Source organism: Ostrea edulis, chromosome 5 (assembly GCF_947568905.1).
Source record: "Ostrea edulis chromosome 5, xbOstEdul1.1, whole genome shotgun sequence".
Taxonomy (NCBI): Eukaryota; Metazoa; Mollusca; class Bivalvia; order Ostreida; family Ostreidae; genus Ostrea; species Ostrea edulis.
This window is the reverse complement of record NC_079168.1, coordinates 18,493,794-18,515,106: the sequence shown is the minus strand read 5'-3', so window position 1 is coordinate 18,515,106 and position 21,313 is coordinate 18,493,794. Positions and strand designations below refer to the sequence as shown.

At 35.4% G+C, this 21,313-nt stretch overlaps 1 protein-coding gene across 5 annotated transcripts; it reads left to right on the top strand.

Moving 5' to 3' along the window:
- The first annotated feature begins 1,516 nt into the window (after window positions 1–1,516).
- LOC125648896 (uncharacterized) lies at window positions 1,517–19,905 on the top strand. 5 transcript variants are annotated; one of them, XM_056166853.1, is made up of 16 exons: window positions 1,564–1,653; window positions 2,221–2,247; window positions 11,905–11,930; window positions 12,948–13,448; window positions 13,522–13,611; window positions 13,695–14,039; window positions 14,149–14,292; window positions 14,377–14,433; window positions 14,679–14,801; window positions 14,915–15,040; window positions 15,453–15,524; window positions 15,671–15,807; window positions 16,022–16,111; window positions 16,311–16,400; window positions 16,691–16,801; window positions 18,477–19,905. In XM_056166853.1, exons 4-16 carry the CDS (start codon window positions 13,157–13,159, stop codon window positions 18,936–18,938), a joined length of 2,139 nt encoding a protein of 712 aa, XP_056022828.1. In that variant the 5' UTR covers window positions 1,564–1,653; window positions 2,221–2,247; window positions 11,905–11,930; window positions 12,948–13,156; the 3' UTR covers window positions 18,939–19,905. The 5 variants fall into 5 exon arrangements, with proteins under 5 accessions (XP_048731881.2, XP_056022828.1, XP_056022831.1 ...); XM_056166856.1 differs by lacking the exon at window positions 2,221–2,247 and adding an exon at window positions 9,615–9,666 and having other exon boundaries at window positions 1,583–1,653; XM_056166855.1 differs by lacking the exon at window positions 2,221–2,247 and adding an exon at window positions 10,423–10,550 and having other exon boundaries at window positions 1,584–1,653.
- The last annotated feature ends 1,408 nt before the right edge of the window (window positions 19,906–21,313 follow it).

Below are 21,313 nucleotides of genomic sequence, written 5' to 3'. Positions count from 1 at the left end.
TATAACAAAAATATACGATTTAGTCTGTCCTCCATAACTCATACATATATTCCATTTTGGTTTTTTTTTCCTCGCTTCCTTCTTTTTTCTCCTTATGTGAACATGATTATGTTTGTGTCTCTCTTCCCTGTATCCCTTTTCCCATTGGAATGTATCACATGTACTTGACCTCATGTACCACTTATTATTGGTTTGAGCGAATAAAGACACTTGATATCTTCCTATAAAGAGCGTTTAAATTTTCATCATCAATTTTACACGCACAACATATATCCTAAATCTGAATTACCTACTCAATCTGAGCCAATATTAGAAACTGATAGTTTGTAATATCTCGTAATTTTCGATTTCTCCGACTTGCTAATCTGGAAACTGTAAACAACGTACGATAGGAAATTAAAGAGATACTGAACTCACAACTCTTTGTTATGTAAACATGTAGAACATTAATCTTTATATTACAATTACTATTAATTTGTTATCAGAATTATCCAATGAGATGTTAACTACATTTTTTTTTTTTTTAAATATTTGAGATAAAAACTTGTATTCTATAATGACAAATATTCGTCATGGTAAAACGATCGATTGTATATTGCAATATTGGGACAGATATTAGTCGACAGAATTTTTAGCGTCCAAATTTTTTTTTAAAAAATCAAAAAAAATCCGTAATTCTAACAACCGTACTTGTGATTGACTTAGCTGCAAATCATATAGACATATCTGATTTTTTTTATTATTCTGACATTTTCTCCCACCAAAAATAAATAAATAAATCGGAGAGGGCTACGTTATTGCAGCTAGATTGACTTTGATTACTTCAGTTTCAACCCAGTCTTATGATTTCCCGTGCAATGGAAATGAATAGGTGCATTTTCACTTGTACTAAATGTTAATCCCTAGTTTCAATTGTAACCCCAAAATATTGCACGTGATGGAACCTACTTGCCAGGGAAAAGAAATTGGATCCGCCCATACGAATTGGATATATGCCAAATACAGGTGTTTATATATATATATATATATATATATATATATATATATATATATATATATATATATATATATATATATATTTTAAACATACATACAGTATATATATACATACATTTTGCAAAGAAACTTGTACAAAATGTTTATAAGAAGCTACCAAAGGTATATGTATATATTCTTTTCTGAGAGAGAGAGATACAGTTTTGTAGACCGTATAAACGCCGAAAATTTTCTGACAACTCTATTAGTAAGCATATTTTACTTAAAACATTGCTTTTTAAATTTCATTTGTTGATATACCTAAGACAGTTCGATTTTGAAGAATATCAGTACTAAGACAGTATAATATCGGACTTATAAGAAGAATGACGTCAGAACAATGTAGAATGTCAACACATTTATTGATTTAATGTAATGAGTCTCAAATACATGTAAATACAACCCTTCAATAAAGAAAGATGACACCAGTCATATTATATATATATATATATATATATATATATATATATATACACGTGTTTACAAACACTATATCGATCTACTTTCGTTTTGAGTATTTGTTGTGTTGGGGATTTCCTGTTAGAACTTTCTTTTTGTTCACAAAATGGTGATGTCGTTTCTTTTACGTGGTCTTGTATCCAGCATTTTATGATAAAGGTATGTGTCTGTAAACGATTTTAAGGTTAACATTATTCTCTTGCTCTGTGTATATCCAGTGGACATTCATCGATGATATGAATATATCTAGACCTACATACTAGTATAATATTTGACGTTTTCTCACTTCCATATTAGAAACAGCCCCATATACTAATGGCTTTTGAAAACATCCACTCTTATTTCATATTTGTCGGAAATAAACGTTTCCGAGACAATTTAACAAATTATCCTTCAAATAATATCATAACATGTCTGATGACTAGCCTCAGTGTTAAATATACCTGTAAATTTCCATGAAGCAATCCTTTATGGGTATTTTGATTCCATGTAAGACTTAGATATTGGCCTACTATCTGAAATTTTTGTGTAGAAAATTTCTTTGCTTTGTGTATAATTAAATTTATTGAAAGAAGAGATGTTCAAAGGAAGGAACATGTACACTCGACACGTAAGCTCTCTCTTTTAACACTTTTAAAAGCATGACAGCGTCTTTCATGTAAAAAGTATGAATTCTTGATTGCTCAGTCTAAAATTTTATTGTTTTATTTTAAACATATGTTTTAGATCCATTAGACAGATACGAACAACTAAGTAATCTATAACATATATCGTTGTGTACTCACGCTTGATTTCATCTTTCTTCTCATTGAAATTGGGCTGTGATTATAGCATCAATTACTACATGTACAATACTACAAGACTGCCAAATATGTTTATACTTTTATATAATAATTAGCGAATATTCAATTCCTAAAAACTGGCACCTCTTTGGATGCTGTCCAAAACGTTTGAACAGATTGCTGCGCTAGTGTCAGTCAATTGAATTAAGCGCGCTGTATATGATTCGATGTTCGTGTATTATTTTTTGGACATAATTACTTTAAATCAGATTGATTGACTGCGCCTTAGTCACAACACGCCGTCACGCCAACAAGCAACGCACCTTCGCGCTCTCACGCCAACAAGCAACGCGCTTTCGCAACAACAAGCAACGCGCCTAAAGTCGCGCTCTCATGCCAACAAGCAACGAGCTTTCGCGACAACAAGCAACACGCCTTCGCTCTCACGCCAACGAGCAACGCGCTTTAACGCTAACACAACTTTACACAACTCGCCTTCGCACCAACAATCAACGGCAGTCACGCTAACACAACTTTACACATCTCGTGCTTGTCTGCGCGAAGGCGAGTTGTGTTAGCGTGACTGCGAGTTGCTTGTCGGCGCGAAGCTTGTTGGCGTGACGACGCGAAAGCGCGTTGCTTGTTGGCGTGAGAGCGCGAAGGTGCGTTGCTTGTTGGCATGTTGTGACTAAAGCGCAGTCACACGTTTGCAAATGGCCCTATCCGGACACCATATATTCATGTACATGTTTCTCAGGTGCAGATGTCTAACTGAGCGTAAACATTTTAGTTCTCTTAAACTTATGGCACGGTACTGGTGTAACTAAATTCACAACTTGCCACCTATGAACTGAAAGTCTGAACTGGACACGTGACTGTCATTCTAGTTGGGTTTTTTTCTTCTCTTTTTCAAAATGTACCATTACCTACGACTTGCATGTGTATCTATATTATGTTCACTTTGTTTATTTCTCTAGACTGTAAATCAGTTTAAGAGAATAAAGATATAGTCATTGTCATTTGGGTGACGGTAGTTTGTAAGTTTACACTTATTAAAAATGAAAAATGTTTCTATTTGTTTTATTTAACCTCCTTCTTTATTTATGTGTGCTTATTTCATAACAATCTGCAACATATACATAAAGTAAATATCAAAATAGCATTATTTTAGTACATGTAAAGGATATTTGCAAGTTCCTTTTTATTTCATAAGACTCCAGAGTTGTTATCAATCTGTCCTCGATCTCCATCTGTGTTCCGTGTCGTCACTCCTCTCCTATTTAGAGACAGAATATTTATATAGTACATGAATAAATGAAACCACTGCAAGGCTAGGGGAAACAACAGAACGTCTACATCACTAAATATACTACAAGGCTAGGGGAACAACGTCTACATCACTAAATATACTACAAGGCTAGGGGAAACAACGTCTACATCACTAAATATACTACAAGGCATGGGGAAACAACGTCTACATCACTAAATATACTACAAGGCTAGGGGAAACAACAGAACGTCTACATCACTAAATATACTACAAGGCTAGGGGAAACAACGTCTACATCACTAAATATACTACAAGGCTAGGGGAAACAGCAGAACGTCTACATCACTAAATATACTAAAAGGCTAGGGGAACAACAGAACGTCTACATCACTAAATATACTACAAGGATAGGGAAAACAACAGAACGTCTATATCACTAAATATACTACAAGGCATGGGGAAACAACGTCTACATCACTAAATATACTACAAGGCTAGGGGAAACAGCAGAACGTCTACATCACTAAATATACTACAAGGCTAGGGGAACAACAGAACGTCTACATCACTAAATATACTACAAGGCTAGGGGAAACAACGTCTACATCACTAAATATACTACAAGGCTAGGGGAAACAACAGAACGTCTACATCACTAAATATACTACAAGGCTAGGGGAAACAACGTCTACATCACTAAATATACTACAAGGCATGGGGAAACAGCAGAACGTCTACATCACTAAATATACTGCAAGGCTAGGGGAACAACAGAACGTCTACATCACTAAATATACTACAAGGCTAGGGGAACAACAGAACGTCTACATCACTAAATATACTACAAGGCTAGGGGAAACAGCAGAACGTCTACATCACTAAATATACTACAAGGCTAGGGGAAACAACGTCTTCTTCACTAAATATACTACAAGGCTAGGGGAAACAACAGAACGTCTACATCACTAAATATACTAAAAGGCTAGGGGAAACAACGTCTACATCACTAAATATACTACAAGGCATGGGGAAACAGCAGAACGTCTACATCACTAAATATACTACAAGGCTAGGGGAAACAATAGAACAGCTACATATTCAAATTATTATATGTTACATGGAGCAACAAAAAAGATCTGTTGTATAAACGAGAAGCAAAACTAAACTGAACTTGCATGTACTGGCTTTTGTTTGATTTTGATGGTATTCGTTTTATGTATCCATCACCCTGAAGAAAGGAGGTGCCCCCCCCCCCCCCTCTCCCCCCAATGACAATTTCAGAGTATTTGTCGTCTGTTATCTTATTGCTTTACATATCCTTATTGATTTGCTTTGTATCCATTCAGTATTCAGTTGTGAGTCATCCGACACTTGTTGGGTGATATTGGGTTTCAGTGCTCTCTCTCTCTCTCTTTCTCTGACCAAACCTACTGAGTGAGGACGTCCTCACAATGTGTAGAGGAGAATACACACATATATTATTCTAAAGGCAAAAAGTACTATGTTAGGTATAGGGATACCTATAAAAGTTTATCTAATACTCTCGAATTATAAAAAAGGGTTTTGAGAGAGAATGTTATTACGAAAGGACATGTGTCCTCACTAAGCTAATATTTTGTATCATGCTGTAGGTCCCATTTATGAGGACGTAATTGTGAGGACATTTTTTTTTTTTGGTCATCATAGTGTAATTCTGTCCGCTGTCCATTGGTTGAAATTTGTCCTCTTTACAGTTTTACTGCCTCTCTCTCTCTCTCTCTCTCTCTCTCTCTCTCTCTCTCTCTCTCTCTCTGTTTTACCTTACTTTTCTTTATGTACTTTATTTAAGTTATGTCATAATGTGATTTAAATGACATATCAGTGTGTAGGCCCGATTGTCTGGGTGTTTGATTAAATTTTAACCTGCCTATGAACATGTCGCTATAAATAAATTTAATAATTTAAAAAAAACCATCAAAGCACAGAGTTTTAACAACTCCCGATGCTTATATCAGTGTCGGATCCACAACTGATGGGTACAAGTTCAAATACAAGAATTGTATAAAGTACTAAAATGACCAACGACACGAACAATTAGATTAATTATCAAATTTTCGGGACGATCAATTCCTTATTCAGGACAAACGAAAAGGCTATACATAAGATGGCTTAGGATACACCCCCCCCCCCCCCAAAAAAAAACACCAAAAGACTATCACTAAAACTATATCTACAAACGTACATTTTGTATTTACACTGCATGATTATTGTTTTTGGCCTGCTAAATTGCTAATCAATGTTTCGTACGGAGCGAATCAATTAAGACACGTCCTATTCGCCCAATGGGAGTAGTAATGATACACAAAACTAATGTCATGTAGGACGACTTGGATGGCAAGGGACAATTTTTTTGGTTCTGAAACATGTGGATAGGGGGTATGCATAAAGTCAGATTATGACAGACTAATGAAAAATCATATTTTCCTTTTATGCGAATACTTGTATTTCATAATGGTGAAAATTGAATTCAATGAAAATTGCTCTATATTACATGTATATATTTCAATAATAACACCAGTATGTGATTATTTCAAACACCTTTTAACCTCAAAACAGGCACCTGAATATGTGATTTTGATGATTAGATAATTATTGTCTTGCAAGAGCATAATTTTTCCTAAATATTTCTTTAATTTGCTTTGATTTGAACGTATTCTATTGTATGAAAGGTGAAGATAACGAACAATGATCAATCTCACAACTCCCACAAGCTATACAAAATAGCGAGTTGGGCAAACACGGACCCCTGGATATACCAGAGGTGGGATCAGGTGCCTAGGAGGAGTAAGCATTCCCTGTCGACCGGTCACACCCGCCGTGAGCCCTATATCTATACAAAATATTTCTTTACACTAATAGCGGTTATCTAACATAGTTTTATTAGGTTTCTCTTGTACAAAATAAATGTTTTTATTAGTCAGCAATATATATTCCTATGCCATTGGGATATTTTGAGAGAGAAAAATGGTTGCCCTCACTTTCACAGTTAATGCCCCTTTACATTACATTTAAACATACTGATGCTGGTGTACAAAACATATTCTGACCAGGTGCGCCTTTCTCACTTTGATTTTCTCCCATTTGTGTTCAACACTAGATCACATATTAATTTTATAATTTTAATTTCAATTTTTTGGGAAAGAAAAAAGAAGCTTCCATTGACTTTAAACAAGCTTTCGATACGGTTTGGAGAATTGGTTTGTGGCATAAGCTAATTAAGAGTGGGATTAATGGGAAGTGTTTCAATAATTGCATTAAAAATATGTATATATATAATCAGTTTTTAAATCGAGGTAAGCTACTGACAAACAAGTTGATGGTACAGGGATTTCAACAGTCTCGATTGAAGTCAGCATTTCGCAAATTCTATGGTCGTTATAACGATCTAGTTCGTCAATACAACCTCGCATTGGGTCAAATGCTGTCTGATGTGTTTCATACCGATTGTTAAGCCGTTCTTGGCACACTGATTTTGACTACGGATAACTCCGTTTACCTGATCAGGATATGGGGCTCACGGCGGGTGTGACCGGTCAACAGGGGATGCTTACTCCTCCTAGGCACCTGATCCCACCTCTGGTGTGTCCAGGGGTCCGTGTTTGCCCAACTATCTATTTTGTATTGCTTGTAGGAGTTATGAGATTGATCACTGTTCGTTATCTTCACCTTGCATATAGGAATCAAATCTATGGTATGCTTAAATAGCACAACTACAGAATATTTGAACTGTAATGTCTGAGTACGCCAGGGTGGAAAATCACCCTTTTTATTTTCATTATACATTAATGACCTAGAGGAATTTCTACTGGATAGAAATATCATTGGTTTACAAAGTATAACAAATGCTATAGAAGATGAATTGTACAAGTATTTAAAGCTTTTTATGTTGTTATATGCAGACGATACAGTTATCATGGCTGAAAAATATGTTGATTTGCAAAATGCCTTGAATGCTTTTTATTTGTATTATTCAAAATGGAAACTTAATGTTAATGTCTGTAAGACAAAGATTTTAGTATTTTCTAAAGGCCCTCTGCCAACAAAGGTGTTTTATTATAATAACAGTGCTGTTGAAAATGTGAAAGAATTTAGATAGTTAGGGATAATATTTTCCCGTTCCGGTTCTTTTTGTAAGGCTAAAAATACACTTATGTGAACAGGCACAAAAGGCGATGTATGGTGTAATAAGGAAGATAAGACAATTAATCTACCAATAGTCTCAGCTGGGTCTTTCTGATAAAGGCGTTGTACCAATTTTGACATATGGCTGTGAAATTTGGGGATATGAAAATGTTGATACACTTAAAATTTCTAAAACATATTTTCCATCTACAGAGTAGTATCCCTCCTTATTAGCTCACCTGAGTCAAAGGCTCAAGTGAGCTTTTCTGATCAAAATTTGTCCGTTGTCTGTCGTCAGCGTCGTTGTAAACTTTTCACATTTTCATCTTCTTCTCCAGAACCACTGGGTCAATTTCAACCAAACGTAGCCAAAAGCATTCCTGGGTGAAGGGCTTTCAAGTTTGTTCAAATGAAGGGCCATGCCCCTTTCAAAGGGGAGATAATCACAAAAATGCAAAATTAAGGTATGGTCATTTAAAAATCTTCTTCTCAAGAACCAATGAGCCAGAAGAGCTGAGATTTACATGAAAGCTTTCTGACATAATGCAAAGTCAAGTTTGTACAAATCATGGCCCCCGGGGGTAGGTGGAGGACACAATAGGGGATCAAAGTTTTACATAGAAATATATAGGGAAATCTTTAAAAATCTTCTCCTCAAGAGCCAATGAGCCAGAAGAGCTGAGATTTACATGAAAGCTTTCTGACAAAGTGCAGATTCAAGTTTGTTCAAATCATGGCCCCTGGGGGTAGTTTGAGGGCCACAATAGGGGATCAAAGTTTTACCTAGCAATATTTAGGGGAAATCTTTGAAAATATTCTTCTCAATAACCAATGAGCCAAAAGAGCTGAGATTTACATGAAAGCTTCCTGACAAAGTGCAGATTCAGGTTTGGTTAAATCATGGCCCCCGGGGGTAGGTTGGGGCCACAATAAGGGATCAAAGTTTTACATAGCAATATATAAGGAAAATCTTTGAAAATCTTCTTCTCAAGAACCAATGAGCCAGAAGAGCTGAGATTTACATAAAAGCTTCCTGACAAAGTGCAGATTCAAGTTTATTCAAATTATGGCCCCCAGGGATAGGTGGGGTCACAATAGGGGATCAAAGTTTTACAAAGAAATATATTGGGAAAATCTTTAAAAATCCTCTTCTCAAGAACCAATAGGCCAGAAGCGCTAAGATTTACATGAAAGCTTCCTGACAAAGTGAAATTTTAAGTTTGTTCAAACCATGGCCCCTGGGAGTAGGTTGGGGTCACAATAGGGGGTCAAAGTTTTACATACAAATATATAGGGAAAATCTTTAAAAGTCTTCTTTTCAAGCTCCAATGAGCCAGAAGAGCTGATATTTACATAAAAGCTTCCTGACATAGGGCAGATTCAAGTTTGTTTAAATCATGGCCCTTGGGGTAGGTTGGGGCCACAATAGGGGATCAAAGTTTTACATACAAATATATAGGGAAAATCTTTAAATATCTTCTTCTCAAGAACCATTGGGCCAAAGATGTTGACATTTACATGAAAGCTTTCTGACATAGTGCAGATTCAAGTTTGTAAAATTCATGGGCTCCGGGGATAGGTTGGGGCCACAATAGGGACTAAGGTTTTACATGTAAATATATATGGAAAGTTTTCAGATAAGGGCCAAGGTGACTCAGGTGAGCGATGTGGCCCATGGGCCTCTTGTATGGTATATGGTGAGACTTGGGCGCTTCCCATTGTATATACAAATATATACAAGAATGATTTCTCCCTGAATAAGATTACTCAGTTGTTCTGAAAACAAAGTTGTTCCATATTATGTAAATATTTGTATTCGCAATATATTACATGTAGTTGAACTTTGTAATTTTTTAAGAATGTCTTGAATAGACGGTACTTATTTTTATTTTCAATTCCTCTTACAGCATTTATTTGACATCCTTCAGACCTGGTACAGCTGTTATAGAAGCATTGAAGGTGTGCATGCAAGGTGAAGATAACGAACAGTGATCAATCTCATAACTCCTACAAGCAATACAAAATAGATTGTTGGGCAAACACGGACCGTTTTGGAAGTGATCGAACATTCTTCGAAAAATTTACATGTAGTTGAACTTTGTCATTTTTAAGCATGGTACCCACTTTGTGTAAGCAACTCCTCTCACAGTTTTTACTTGACATTTTTAAGACCTTGTACATTATAGTTGTTTGAAGATATACATGTGACATTCTGGTGGGTTTTTTTAAAATTCTATATTCAATATGTTATTTTTCCAATACGTTTTGTACTGCTGTCTCTATGATAGATAACATATTTTAAAGAAACCCGGGCATTTCTGTAATCGATTTTTGAGAAAGTTGACCGGACCTCCGGAACTATAGTGCGAATCTATCTCCTTCCTTAACTAATAATGTTGATCAGTGCAAAAGTCAACTTGTACCCGATGATATTCTCTCGCTACTGTGCACTAAAATACTCTAATTGGGAAAATGATTGCGGTGGTTTTAATTTCGCTATATTCGCGGGCGGTGATTTTCCCGCGAAATTAAAACAACCGAAATGATTTTGCAAGTGTGACACAATACGTTTTGTGTTTGTCATAAAATTTGAATTCCACGAAAATATAACCACCGCAATTAGACCAATATGAAAAAACGCGAACTTTTAGCACCGCGAAATTAAAACCACTTACACATTATTATAATAATTATTTGTCATAATTCCTATATAAGGAATACAAAATAGAGAATTTGGCAAACATGGACCCTTGGATGTACCAGAGGTGGGATCAGGTGCCTAGAAAGAATAAGCATCTACTGTTGACCAGTCACACCCGCCGTGAACTCTATATCTTGATCAGGTAAACAGAGTAATCCGTAGTCAAAATTAATGTTCCAAGAACGGCCTAACAATTAATATGAAACACGTCAGACAGCATATGATCCAATGACAGGTTGTATTGGCAAACTAGATCATTTTAACGAAACCAGAGAATTTGCGAAATGCTGACTTTAAAAGAGACTGTTGAAACCCCTGTAACATCAATTTGTTTTTCAGTAGCCTGCATCGATTTAAAAACTTATCATACCCAGAAAATGTTATTGCGTACCTAATCATCATCATATATGATACAAGTACGATGTAGATGTGGAGGACTCTCTTATTTCTAGTTCACTAGAATATATTGATTCGACATATGAACGAGAATGATTATCATTAATAGATAAACGTCATCGATATATTTAAACGTCGAGTTGAAGACAACAGCACGAGATATTTTCTTCTCATGGAGAAACTTTTGGGGGAAAAACTGTCTCAAGATATGTTTTCTCCTCGTGTAAAAGTTTTTGAAATTCTGCTTCATAAGAATATAAAAACAGGCCAGCTAACAAAGGGTCACAATTCGTGCCCATGGGAATTTCAACAGACTGTTGGAAGACCTGATCAACAGAGATTACGAAGATGTGTCAAGAGGAACTCCAGCATATCTTTTATTTCTGTTTAATTTCACTTTAGAGTATTTTTGCGTAAAATCAGAATGGTGTTACCAAAGTAACGTTTTGGATGACTGATCACTAGATATGAATATTAAAATTTGCTTTTTCCATGTTTGTTGAATGAGCAATTGTCTATGATGTCAGAACGTCTAGTCTTTAATTTATCCCGAGTATTGGTCGTGTAAATTGTTGAAAAGTTATACGTTTTGATGTTGATTTGAGAAAAGTTTTGCAATTTCAAATTTACTAAAAGTTCTTTAGAATATTTGAGAATCCACATTTGATTTACAGAAATTCTGGCATATGTTGTGGCACAATACGTTTGAAATTTCTTCTTCACAGCTGTTAATATTTTCGTGAGGAGCAAAGATAAGTGCTTGGAAAAACATTTACTGAATTCAGCAATGGATCTTTCTTTGTAAGGGTTTTTGTGAAGTTTACAAATCCAGCATAGGGACGGTAACTCATATTCATCCACCCCATTGACTAGACTATCAAATGTGTCGAAATCTAAAGCATTATATTGAAGAATTTCATGTTTTGAAAGGGCAGTTGGAGTATAAGTTCGATTACCAAATGTGGAATTAATACCAAGTTTGTTTAAAATACAGTTGTAATAATGAGCCTTACTAACAAAGACAATGTTGTTACAAGCTTTGTCAGCTGGAACCAAAACATATTCCTCATGTAACCTATCTAATTCTTTTATCACTTCAGGTTTACAAAACACAGAAGGATAGATGGTATGTATTTTTGTTTTCATGTGTCTAATACGGGATTTTAATATTCCTCTTATACTTCTAATCCATTCTGACAAGGTATCAAGTTCTTTCTCATATTTAGCCCATCATCTGGTATAATCTTCGACAGAATTCATAATAGAGATGAAGTTTTGTCGCCAATTGAAAGACCAAAGTTTTCTGAATTTAGGACCTTTTGAAATAAGTTATTTCAGGTCCTCATTTTTAACTGTTCAACATCATTAGTTATGCCATTTCCAACTGGACTATGTTTTAAAGAAGACGTAAAACGGGAACACGTAGGTGGATTAAGTATAAGATGGTCTATATCTAGGCACTGCAAAGTTTGTTTGTATTAAAAAGTTTGAATGCAATAGTAGAAGTATATTTATAGGAAATACAGGGTGTAGAATTGAACTTCAAATATGTTGTAACACAAGACTAATTAAGAGTATTGTTTTCAAAGAAGATTACATCTTTCTGTGTATTATGACCCTTGTTGATAAGAAAGTTTTACAGCTGACCAGAAACCGTTGGATTCACTTCGAGCACATCTTTTAATGAAATAGTGATTGTTTCCCTTGAATTTGGTCACCTAATTTCTGTTGTCTATACTTTCCCCTATTCAAGGATTTACGGTGTGAAGAATGGAAAATAATTGAATCTTCGTAATATTACAATAAGTAAGCAGTCTCGACATTCCTGGTTCAGTAATACCTTACAATATTTCTAAAAACACGCCTTAGTTTTATTACTTCTTGATTATTTCCCCGTCAGAAGACGGCAAGACACTTATTTCAATTAATTTTCATCCGTTTTACATAAGAATGTTTGTGATAAGTTTGGATTATATTGGTCCTGTGGTTCTGGAGAAGAACTTGAAAATTTGCAAAGTTTACAACGGCGACGATTCATTCGCTACTCATGCTAAATATTTTGAAACATTTTACTTTGTTGAGTAAAAACATTAGTATTTATTATTTATTAAGAAAAGAGCTGACATAAACCTTTTTTCTGTAGATCTGGAGAGTGGGCAGCACACAACGTAAACAATCCAACCATCTGAATTCAAGCATAACGGGAAAAACGGACAAAACACGCTACTTGTAGATTCCGTCACCATCTTATATATGTCAGTGTACCGAGTTTTAACTTATGGGGACTTTATGTACACGACATAAAAATCAAAATTTGACAGATTCTACAGTGTTTACTTAAAATTTCCAAATATGTCGGATGGTTCTAGAATACCAAATATTTCAACAAATAATGAAGTTAATGGACATAACCAAAATATGATGCAAAATAATGCTGGTCAAGAAAACCACAGTGTACCATTCCCTGATACGATAGTTTATGGGCCTTGCCCACGAGACTCCACCGGAAGACCAGTTTTAATTAGGGAGCCCGAACGTGTAAATGTCAACTTGGATACATCGAACATGTTTGGTGAATTGTCTTTGAATGATATTTTAGGTCAGGGCAATGCCCAGAGTGACTTCTCATCACTTCTAGAAACAGGTAGGAATTTTTTTTCTTTTCTCGTCAATTTTCTTTGTGTATCATTTTTACATGCGTATAATCTCTCCTCCAGGACAAGGACAGGACGGTGCAAATGTTAAGAAATTCTTTGAAAGTGCTGGAATCCCAGCTTCTGCTTTGGATACCACCCAACAAGATGCAAGTACGATAAAGTGTTTATTATTGTTGTTAATTTGTATTGTGTAATTTTAAAGTATTTTATAAAGTAAATCTTTATTATGTCAGGTAACTCTTCGGGTATGGGAAATCCTATGGAAATGAGAGGAGGCATGGGCGCCCAATTCGGTGGAGGAATGGACTTCATGGTTGGCGGAAGTAGAGGAATGAATGTCCCATTCGGCGGTAGAGGAAATGGAATAGATATTCAGTCTCTAATAAGTGGAGGTAGAAGTGGAGGGCATAGTTTTTTACCAGGCATTTTACCAAATACGCAAGGGGGCCAAATCGTGATACCGGGGCAGAATGTGTCTGCTACACCAAATGCAGTGGGAAGGGGTGGCATCAGTGGTATTGGGAGAACAGGGGATGGGACTTCACGTCAAATAGCCACCATGGGTAGAGGAAGTGGTGGTATGTTGGTAAAATACAAATAGTGTAGGAATATGATAATTTTGTTTTTACTTAATTCTCCTGATCAATGTTGCTTTAAAACCTATAATGTTGTTATTGTTTTTGAAAGCCGGTAGAGGTAATATGTCAAGTATGGCAAACTTTGGAGGACTGCAAGGTGGATTACCGGGAATGGTCGGTATGCCAGGGGTAGGAATGGGCGGAATGCAAGGAATGTCAGGAATGCAGATGGGTGGAGTGTCAGGAATGCAAGGTTGACAAAATTTCAATCTTTTAACAAACATATACCATAAAATAAAAGCCACTCAGTTTCAATTCAATCATTAAATCATTACAGGAAGGGGCACTAACGATGAGTTCATCAATCAGATTTTAGAAGAAGAGAGAGGAAGGGGTAAATTTACTGCTGCAATAAATATAACTTTAATGAAGTGTTGTATTACTATGTTCTCCGATAACGTCTTTTTGAACAGAATTTATAATAAAATATCTACTATTGTGAAATTGTCATATACTTATTACTCGTAAATATTTATTGTAGCAGTGTGTTATAAAATTATTTTGTTTTAATTTTTGTGTTCCTATTTCAACGTTGATATTCTTAATATTTGTGGCGAAATTCATTTGCTGTTTGTGCAGCTGACGCATGCGATGACTCCATCGGACAAGGTTTCAACACTTTCATACTATTTGATAATTCCATCACCATGTATGGACCAACAACTGATCAAGCAAAGGACTTCGTAGAAAACTTTCTGCAAGGTACATATATATTCCTTATGAATAGTTTGTTTTCACTTTGTGTGTTTGTGTCACTTAGCTGAAGTTCTGAAACATAAAAGAAATCCTGTTAATAAAATCATGTGTCAAAATAGGACTAGAAGACAACTCCATGGACTACGGAGTGGAAGAAAATGTGGCTTTGATCACGTGTGGAGGCACAGCGCCAAAGGTTGATCAACACCTGACAAACGAATATCAGTGTCTGAGGACAAAACTGGGTGAGTTTGTCTCAGACTTCATTTGCCTATATTTGATTTGAATGAGTTTAATATTGTTTTCCCTTGGATGTGGTAATGTAAATGACCAAGATGAACTGGATATTGATTGCACTAACAGCAATACTTGTTTATATATCAACTCACTGAAGTGACAGTTAACTTTGGGTTTTGTTTTGCAAATTATACTGAGAAAAAGAGAGACATGATCACGATAGAGGGTTCACAGCGGTGTGACAGGTCAACAGTGGATACTTACTTCTCCTGCGCACCTGATCCCATCCCTGGTGTACCCAGGGCTTTGTATATTTGCCGTGTTTTTTATTTGCATTCTTTAGAGGATTTCTGAAATGGCTGATTGTTCGTTACCTTTACTGTTTCATGTATTTAGTTTTAAATTATTTTATATCCACAGAATCCATTCAAACACATGGAACAATCAAATTAATTCCATCGCTTATGTTGGTCTTGGGGGCAATGGAAAGAGGTCAGGATCATGGCATTCAACTAATGTCTTAGAACTACTTGTATACCTCTAAATCATAAACATATTTGAAACACGTAATGGAATTAATTTCAAAAGAAGTTAGTTGTAAATTTAATAAATCTCTACACAAAAATACCTTCTTTCAGCTTTTGAAATGAAGATTGGTCATCATTCTATAATGCCGCGCATCATTTTGGTGTCTAATGGCAACTTTGTAAACAACAACAGCATGGCTGTTGTACCAACCATGGCGGGAGTGCCGGCAGGAGGCGGCGGACTGCAGGTCTGATCTTCTGAATGAACTAGAGCCTAACATTTGATGTGATATGTTTTAATATATATTCCTTAGATAATGTTACAATGTATAGTTGAAAGTTCAAATACAGCATCTGCAAAAGTTTGTAGGCTAAGTCAGCACAGAAAGGATATAAGCAATTAACAGGTTGTAGCAGCCATTGTTTATACATACTTAATTCATTGTTACTGTTTCCATTCAGGAGCTTACACAGACAATAGAGGTATTGCAAAACATTTTAAAAAACCATCATATGAAGCTGTTCTTTATACCTGTCGGAGATGCTAGTCAGGTTTGTCACGATTTTTTTTGGGATGCATTTAATATGCTAAATTCATGTATTTTAGCATGTAAACAAGTTTCTGCATAAATTCTATCAATACCATAAATGAAATATGGAAAAGTGAATCATACGAAAATGAAAACATTTTCTTCTTTAAAATTGCATTACTTCCATAAAAACCTTTTAAATCATTATATTTTTGTTTTAGGAGTTTAAATCTTTAATGCAAAATTTACCAGGAGCAAAAGTAATTGAAGCGTCCGACTTGAAGGGTGTAACAAGAACCCACATACACCATGTAAGTTTGATAAAACAGTAGTCAGGAGTTCCCGACATCAATTGGCTTCTTGCAAACTGTACATTAATATACCAATGTACTTTGTTTTATCTATTCTCGTTCGCCAAATTATTTTCTGTTTAGGAGAGATGTGAACATTGTAAATGGTGACTTTTCATTAATCATTTGTCAAGAACAGTTACACTACCTATGATATTGGGTCTAATTCTTTTTAATATGAGGAAGTAAAGAGGATAAAATTAGAGCATGTTGCACGGCGTGATAATGTATAGCTTCTGACTACTTTTCAGCTTATCACAGGAACCGTGAAGGAACAGACGCACGGGAACCATTCCATTACGGAAGATGTAGTGAAGGAAGTGGCCTCTACCAAATATCCAAACACGGAAGAAAGGGATATTGTAAGACTATATCACTCCCTTTTCTATATTTGGGTTGATTGATCGATGTTTCCGCCACACTCAACAATTTTTCAGTTATCTGGTGGCGCCCAGTTTTTATTGGTGGAAGAGAGAACCCAGATACAATGTACCCGGGAAGAGACCACCGACCTTCCGAAAGTAAACTGGGAAACTTTCTCACTTTCCGGTGTAAAGGCAAATTTTGACTCCCATAGAATAATGACCGGGGTTCAATTTTCGACGTCGAAAAATGACCCCTGGTCATTATTCTATGGGGGTCAAAATTTGCCTTTACACCGGCGCGAGTGGGATTCGAACCCACGCCGACAGAGGTGAGAGGCCGTGCAATTTTGAGCGCGATACTCTAACCACTTGACCACGGAGCCCCCCCCCCCCCCCTATATTTGGGTGTTGTCTTTGAAAATTGATGATGAAATAAACTTGTACATGTATATCAAAATTTTGCTACAATCTTGCACTACTTAGATATAAAGTTTTTTGTACTTAGCACAGACCGTGAAACGTATTACTACACAAGTGGAACGATGAACGAAGACTGAACGGTTGGGAACGAATGTTTTGTTTGGGGAACGTTCCGTTTGCTTGGTCAATATGGGAACAAATGGTTTGGCCTCGATTGCAAATACTGCATTTCGGATTCTTTCGACACTTTTTACATAGAGAAACATTGTGAAAAGGAGAAAAGGGATGATTTATTTGGAAATGTTACTATTTTAAAGTGGAAAAAATGGGGGTGAAAATAAACTGAAGCATGATGAGAAGTTATTTATACGTGACTTAAGGTTGATCGATCCTCATGTGACGTCATAGGTTTTTGCAAAAATTTTAATAAATTAAACTTTGCACATGATAGAAATATATCTTTCTGAGGAATATTATTCACTGGATATAATAAAAAATCTGGTAAACTATTAATACTGAAAAAGTTTATATTTTCCATAGATAATCAATTATTTATGATTTTAAAAATGTTGTCAAGGGCAATAACTCCTGTGCTGGAATTTCCTCAACTGGATGTCTATTATACATTGGTTTCCCTAATATCCATGAATAATCTATACATATTTATGAATTAGCAGTTTTTTAAAACTGTTGATATCTAAATTTTGTCATTTCAACAAGTTTTTATCTATTTTTATTATTCTGTTTAACGAAAATGTGTGATTTTCTGATGTTGATATATACATCTGTTTTTGTATGTCTGACATCTTTAAAAAGGTGTCAACATATACATTTTCTTTGGTTATTAATTGAATTAAACTATATTGAGTGGAAAGTAATAAAGTTTTTTCCACTTTTAACCATTAATATTGATAAGTCACATGAGGATGGAGCTACCTTAAGTTCACATAATAAAATTATGTATTCACCGTTATTCATACAAGGCGATTTGATCTGGAAACGGAACGCTGAACGGTTTGTTGTGGGATCGGAACGATTCTAGTCGAGAACGGTTAGTTGTGGGATCGGAACGATTCTAGTCGAGAACGGAACGGTTAGTTGTGGGATCGGAACGATTCTAGTCGAGAACGGAACGGTAACGAAACTATTCATTTGGTGTAGTAGTATGCTTCAGGGTCTGTAGGTTTGCATCTCATATAAATTCATTGGATCATATAGATATTTGGCATTCATTGCGATGGTATTTTGCCAGGACGAAGTAATGAAGCTATTAAGAGAAGACCAGGAACATGATGCTCAGCGGCAAGAGAGGTATCTTCAGCAGAATCAGCGTGGGGTACCAAATACGGCACGTATGGTGGGGCCAGGAATGATGGGAGGGGGAGGTGGTATTACACCACAAATGTCGCGTGGTATACCTCGTGGAGTCGTGAGAAATGTGGCCCCATTCGGAGAAATTGGTTCTCAGAATCAGCTTGGGGTACCAAATATGGGACGTATGGTGGGGCCAAGAATGATTGGAGGAGGAGGTGGTATTACACCAAATATGGTACGTGGTATACCTCGTGGAATGGTGAGAAATGCGGCCCCGTTCGGAGTAATTGGTTCTCAAGGAATGCAGCCACCCAGAATGAATAATAACACCAATCTACAGTCCCTGGCTGGACTAGGAATATCTCCAGGAAGGGGACCACTTCCCGGAAGTAACTCCTAACACTGTCAGTCTGAGAAATTGCACAAGTCTGGGAATGATAGAAATCAGTCCTCACTGTATTATACATGTATTTGCGTTATTACTGGTTCCCCCTATCAGTCTTGCTAACTGAAACTGAAGATTAAGATCTCATAAACTTAAACTTTGAGAATAGACTTATCGCTGAGTATGAATATAGTCACATAATTTACATGTAGTATTTTGATGATTAAAATGTACTTCAGTTTTTGAAAGTATATAAGGTAATGAACCATAAGCTTCTTCACATCAACATTTCATTGAGCTCAAAAGTAAGACAAAGAAAGACTGTGTGTGTGTGTGTGTGTGTGTGTGTGTGTGTGTGTTACGAAACAAACTTTCGTGTATCTGTTTTTCTTTTTGAATATGTTTTGATAAATTTCATTTTTTACTGTTTCGTATATACATGTATTTAATGGATCAAGCATTCATACGATCAAGGCATTGCGAATAGTGTATTTGTCAACACATGTATGTTGTTTTGGGGTATATGTCTACTATGAAATATCTTGATTTTTGATATAATTTCTTTATTTTTCTGTCATACAAACAAACATTGAAGTCACTTAAGGATTTGTTTTTTAAACACACACACACACACACACACACACACAACTCTGACTCTCTACACCTGAACACTTTCAAAGAGTGAACATACTGCACCCACAATGAACTGATTTAGTTAAGTAGTTACTTGCGTTGTTTGAAACAAAGTCTATACACTATGGGAGGAAAAAATAATAATAGCAGGAGTAATGAATGAAATATATGTACATGTAATAACAGCTACACATAAAAATACTTTGAAACAATGACCACTGTTTTTCAAAACTATTTAAATTTAAATTCTTGACTCGCAGCATATTTTTCAACTTTATATTTTATCTTTAAATGACATAATAATGCACACAGATTTAGAATTTTATTTTGCAATAAACAATTGAAAATATATTGCTTAGCATAGAGGATAATACAATTAATGACTTTGTTGTGAGAGGATAAAGGAATTTCACCAAAAATTATGTTCAACACATTGAAACCAACTCTTTCGTGTCTTTCTGTAAATGTGAAGGCTCAACTCGCTCCACAATGGTTGGGTTTTATCACAAAAAGTAAAAATGTGCACCATTGTTTCCACCTTCTCCTTTCAAAATCTACAACAATCTGTGGATTTAATGCTACATGTAATTTTCTTTAGGTAATACCCCACAGGGAGTAACCTATGTAAAATTCTAAATCGCATCACTGTATAGCAGAATCACATGTTTTAAAACAAACTTTTAAAATATCTTGAAGTGAAACAGCATTTGCCTCCATATACAATTATAGTTCTTGCTTCCATTTGTTTATAGAGGCTGGATTAACCTCTTTCACATTCAAAAAGTTGTAAATGATCTTGGAACATTTTTCTGTCATCAAAATAGGTCCAAAATATATATAGGCAGGCACGGACTAGGAAATCTTCTGACAGAAGTTTTGTCGATGGACAGTAGTTTCAAATACTTTGAAATTGCTAATTTAACGCAATTATATTTCATGATACAGAAAACATCAAGATTATGTAAACGTGGAAATACATCACAGCATAAAAAATTGCCATCTGCATCTAACAAATCTTGTACAACATTGGCTCCTTTATCATACCAACATTTGATAAATATAGATTTATTTGCAATTTTAACATTGGAGTTGTACCATGCAGGCATATTGTGGAAATAGTTTTTAAAATTTTCTTGTTTATCCAATACCTTCATAAAACAACCACGAATCTAGAACGTACGTCCTTCCAAAAAGCATTGTTTCTTTGTACAAACATTGTAGCACAAATGTATCTCCAAAATAATATAATTTCACAAGGATGTCCTTCCCATTAGCAGCAAAATATATCCACCCATGGTTTATTTAAATTACATGTATCTGTGGTTTGCGTCTTGATCCAAGAGCATTTAAGTGATGTAATGAAACAATTAATATCTATCATTTTCAAACTTCCAGAAAGATAGTCTTGTGTTATGACATTCCTCTGTACCTTGTCTACCTTGGATTTCCATAAGAACTCGATGATAATAAAGTCTCCTTTTTTGGAGTAGGAATTGAAATAAACAGATGATTAAGTTTTGGTTTAAGTAATGTTTGATAACAGTTACTCTACCAATAGGGGTAAGAAATCTTCTTTTCCACTGCTGAATAAGTGCAATAACTTTAAGAATTTGAATACCATAGGTCATATCATTAATTTCATAAAGATTAACAGGAAAATTGAAATCTAGGCGACTGAAAGTTGTTGAGCCCCAATCCAACTTCCATCTACATGTAGTATGGTAAAAGACTTGATTTGAAATTTGTTTTAACCAATC

What these genes read in the sequence shown, in the direction of transcription:
- LOC125648896 (XM_048875924.2), top strand. Translation starts at nt 13,157, where the DNA reads ATGTCGGATGGTTCTAGAATACCAAATATTTCAACAAATAATGAAGTT. An exon ending in CGTAGAAAACTTTCTGCAAG is followed by an intron (nt 14,802 to 14,914) that starts GTACATATATAT and finishes GTGTCAAAATAG; the next exon opens with GACTAGAAGACAACTCCATG. An exon ending in ACACGGAAGAAAGGGATATT is followed by an intron (nt 16,802 to 18,476) that starts GTAAGACTATAT and finishes GTATTTTGCCAG; the next exon opens with GACGAAGTAATGAAGCTATT.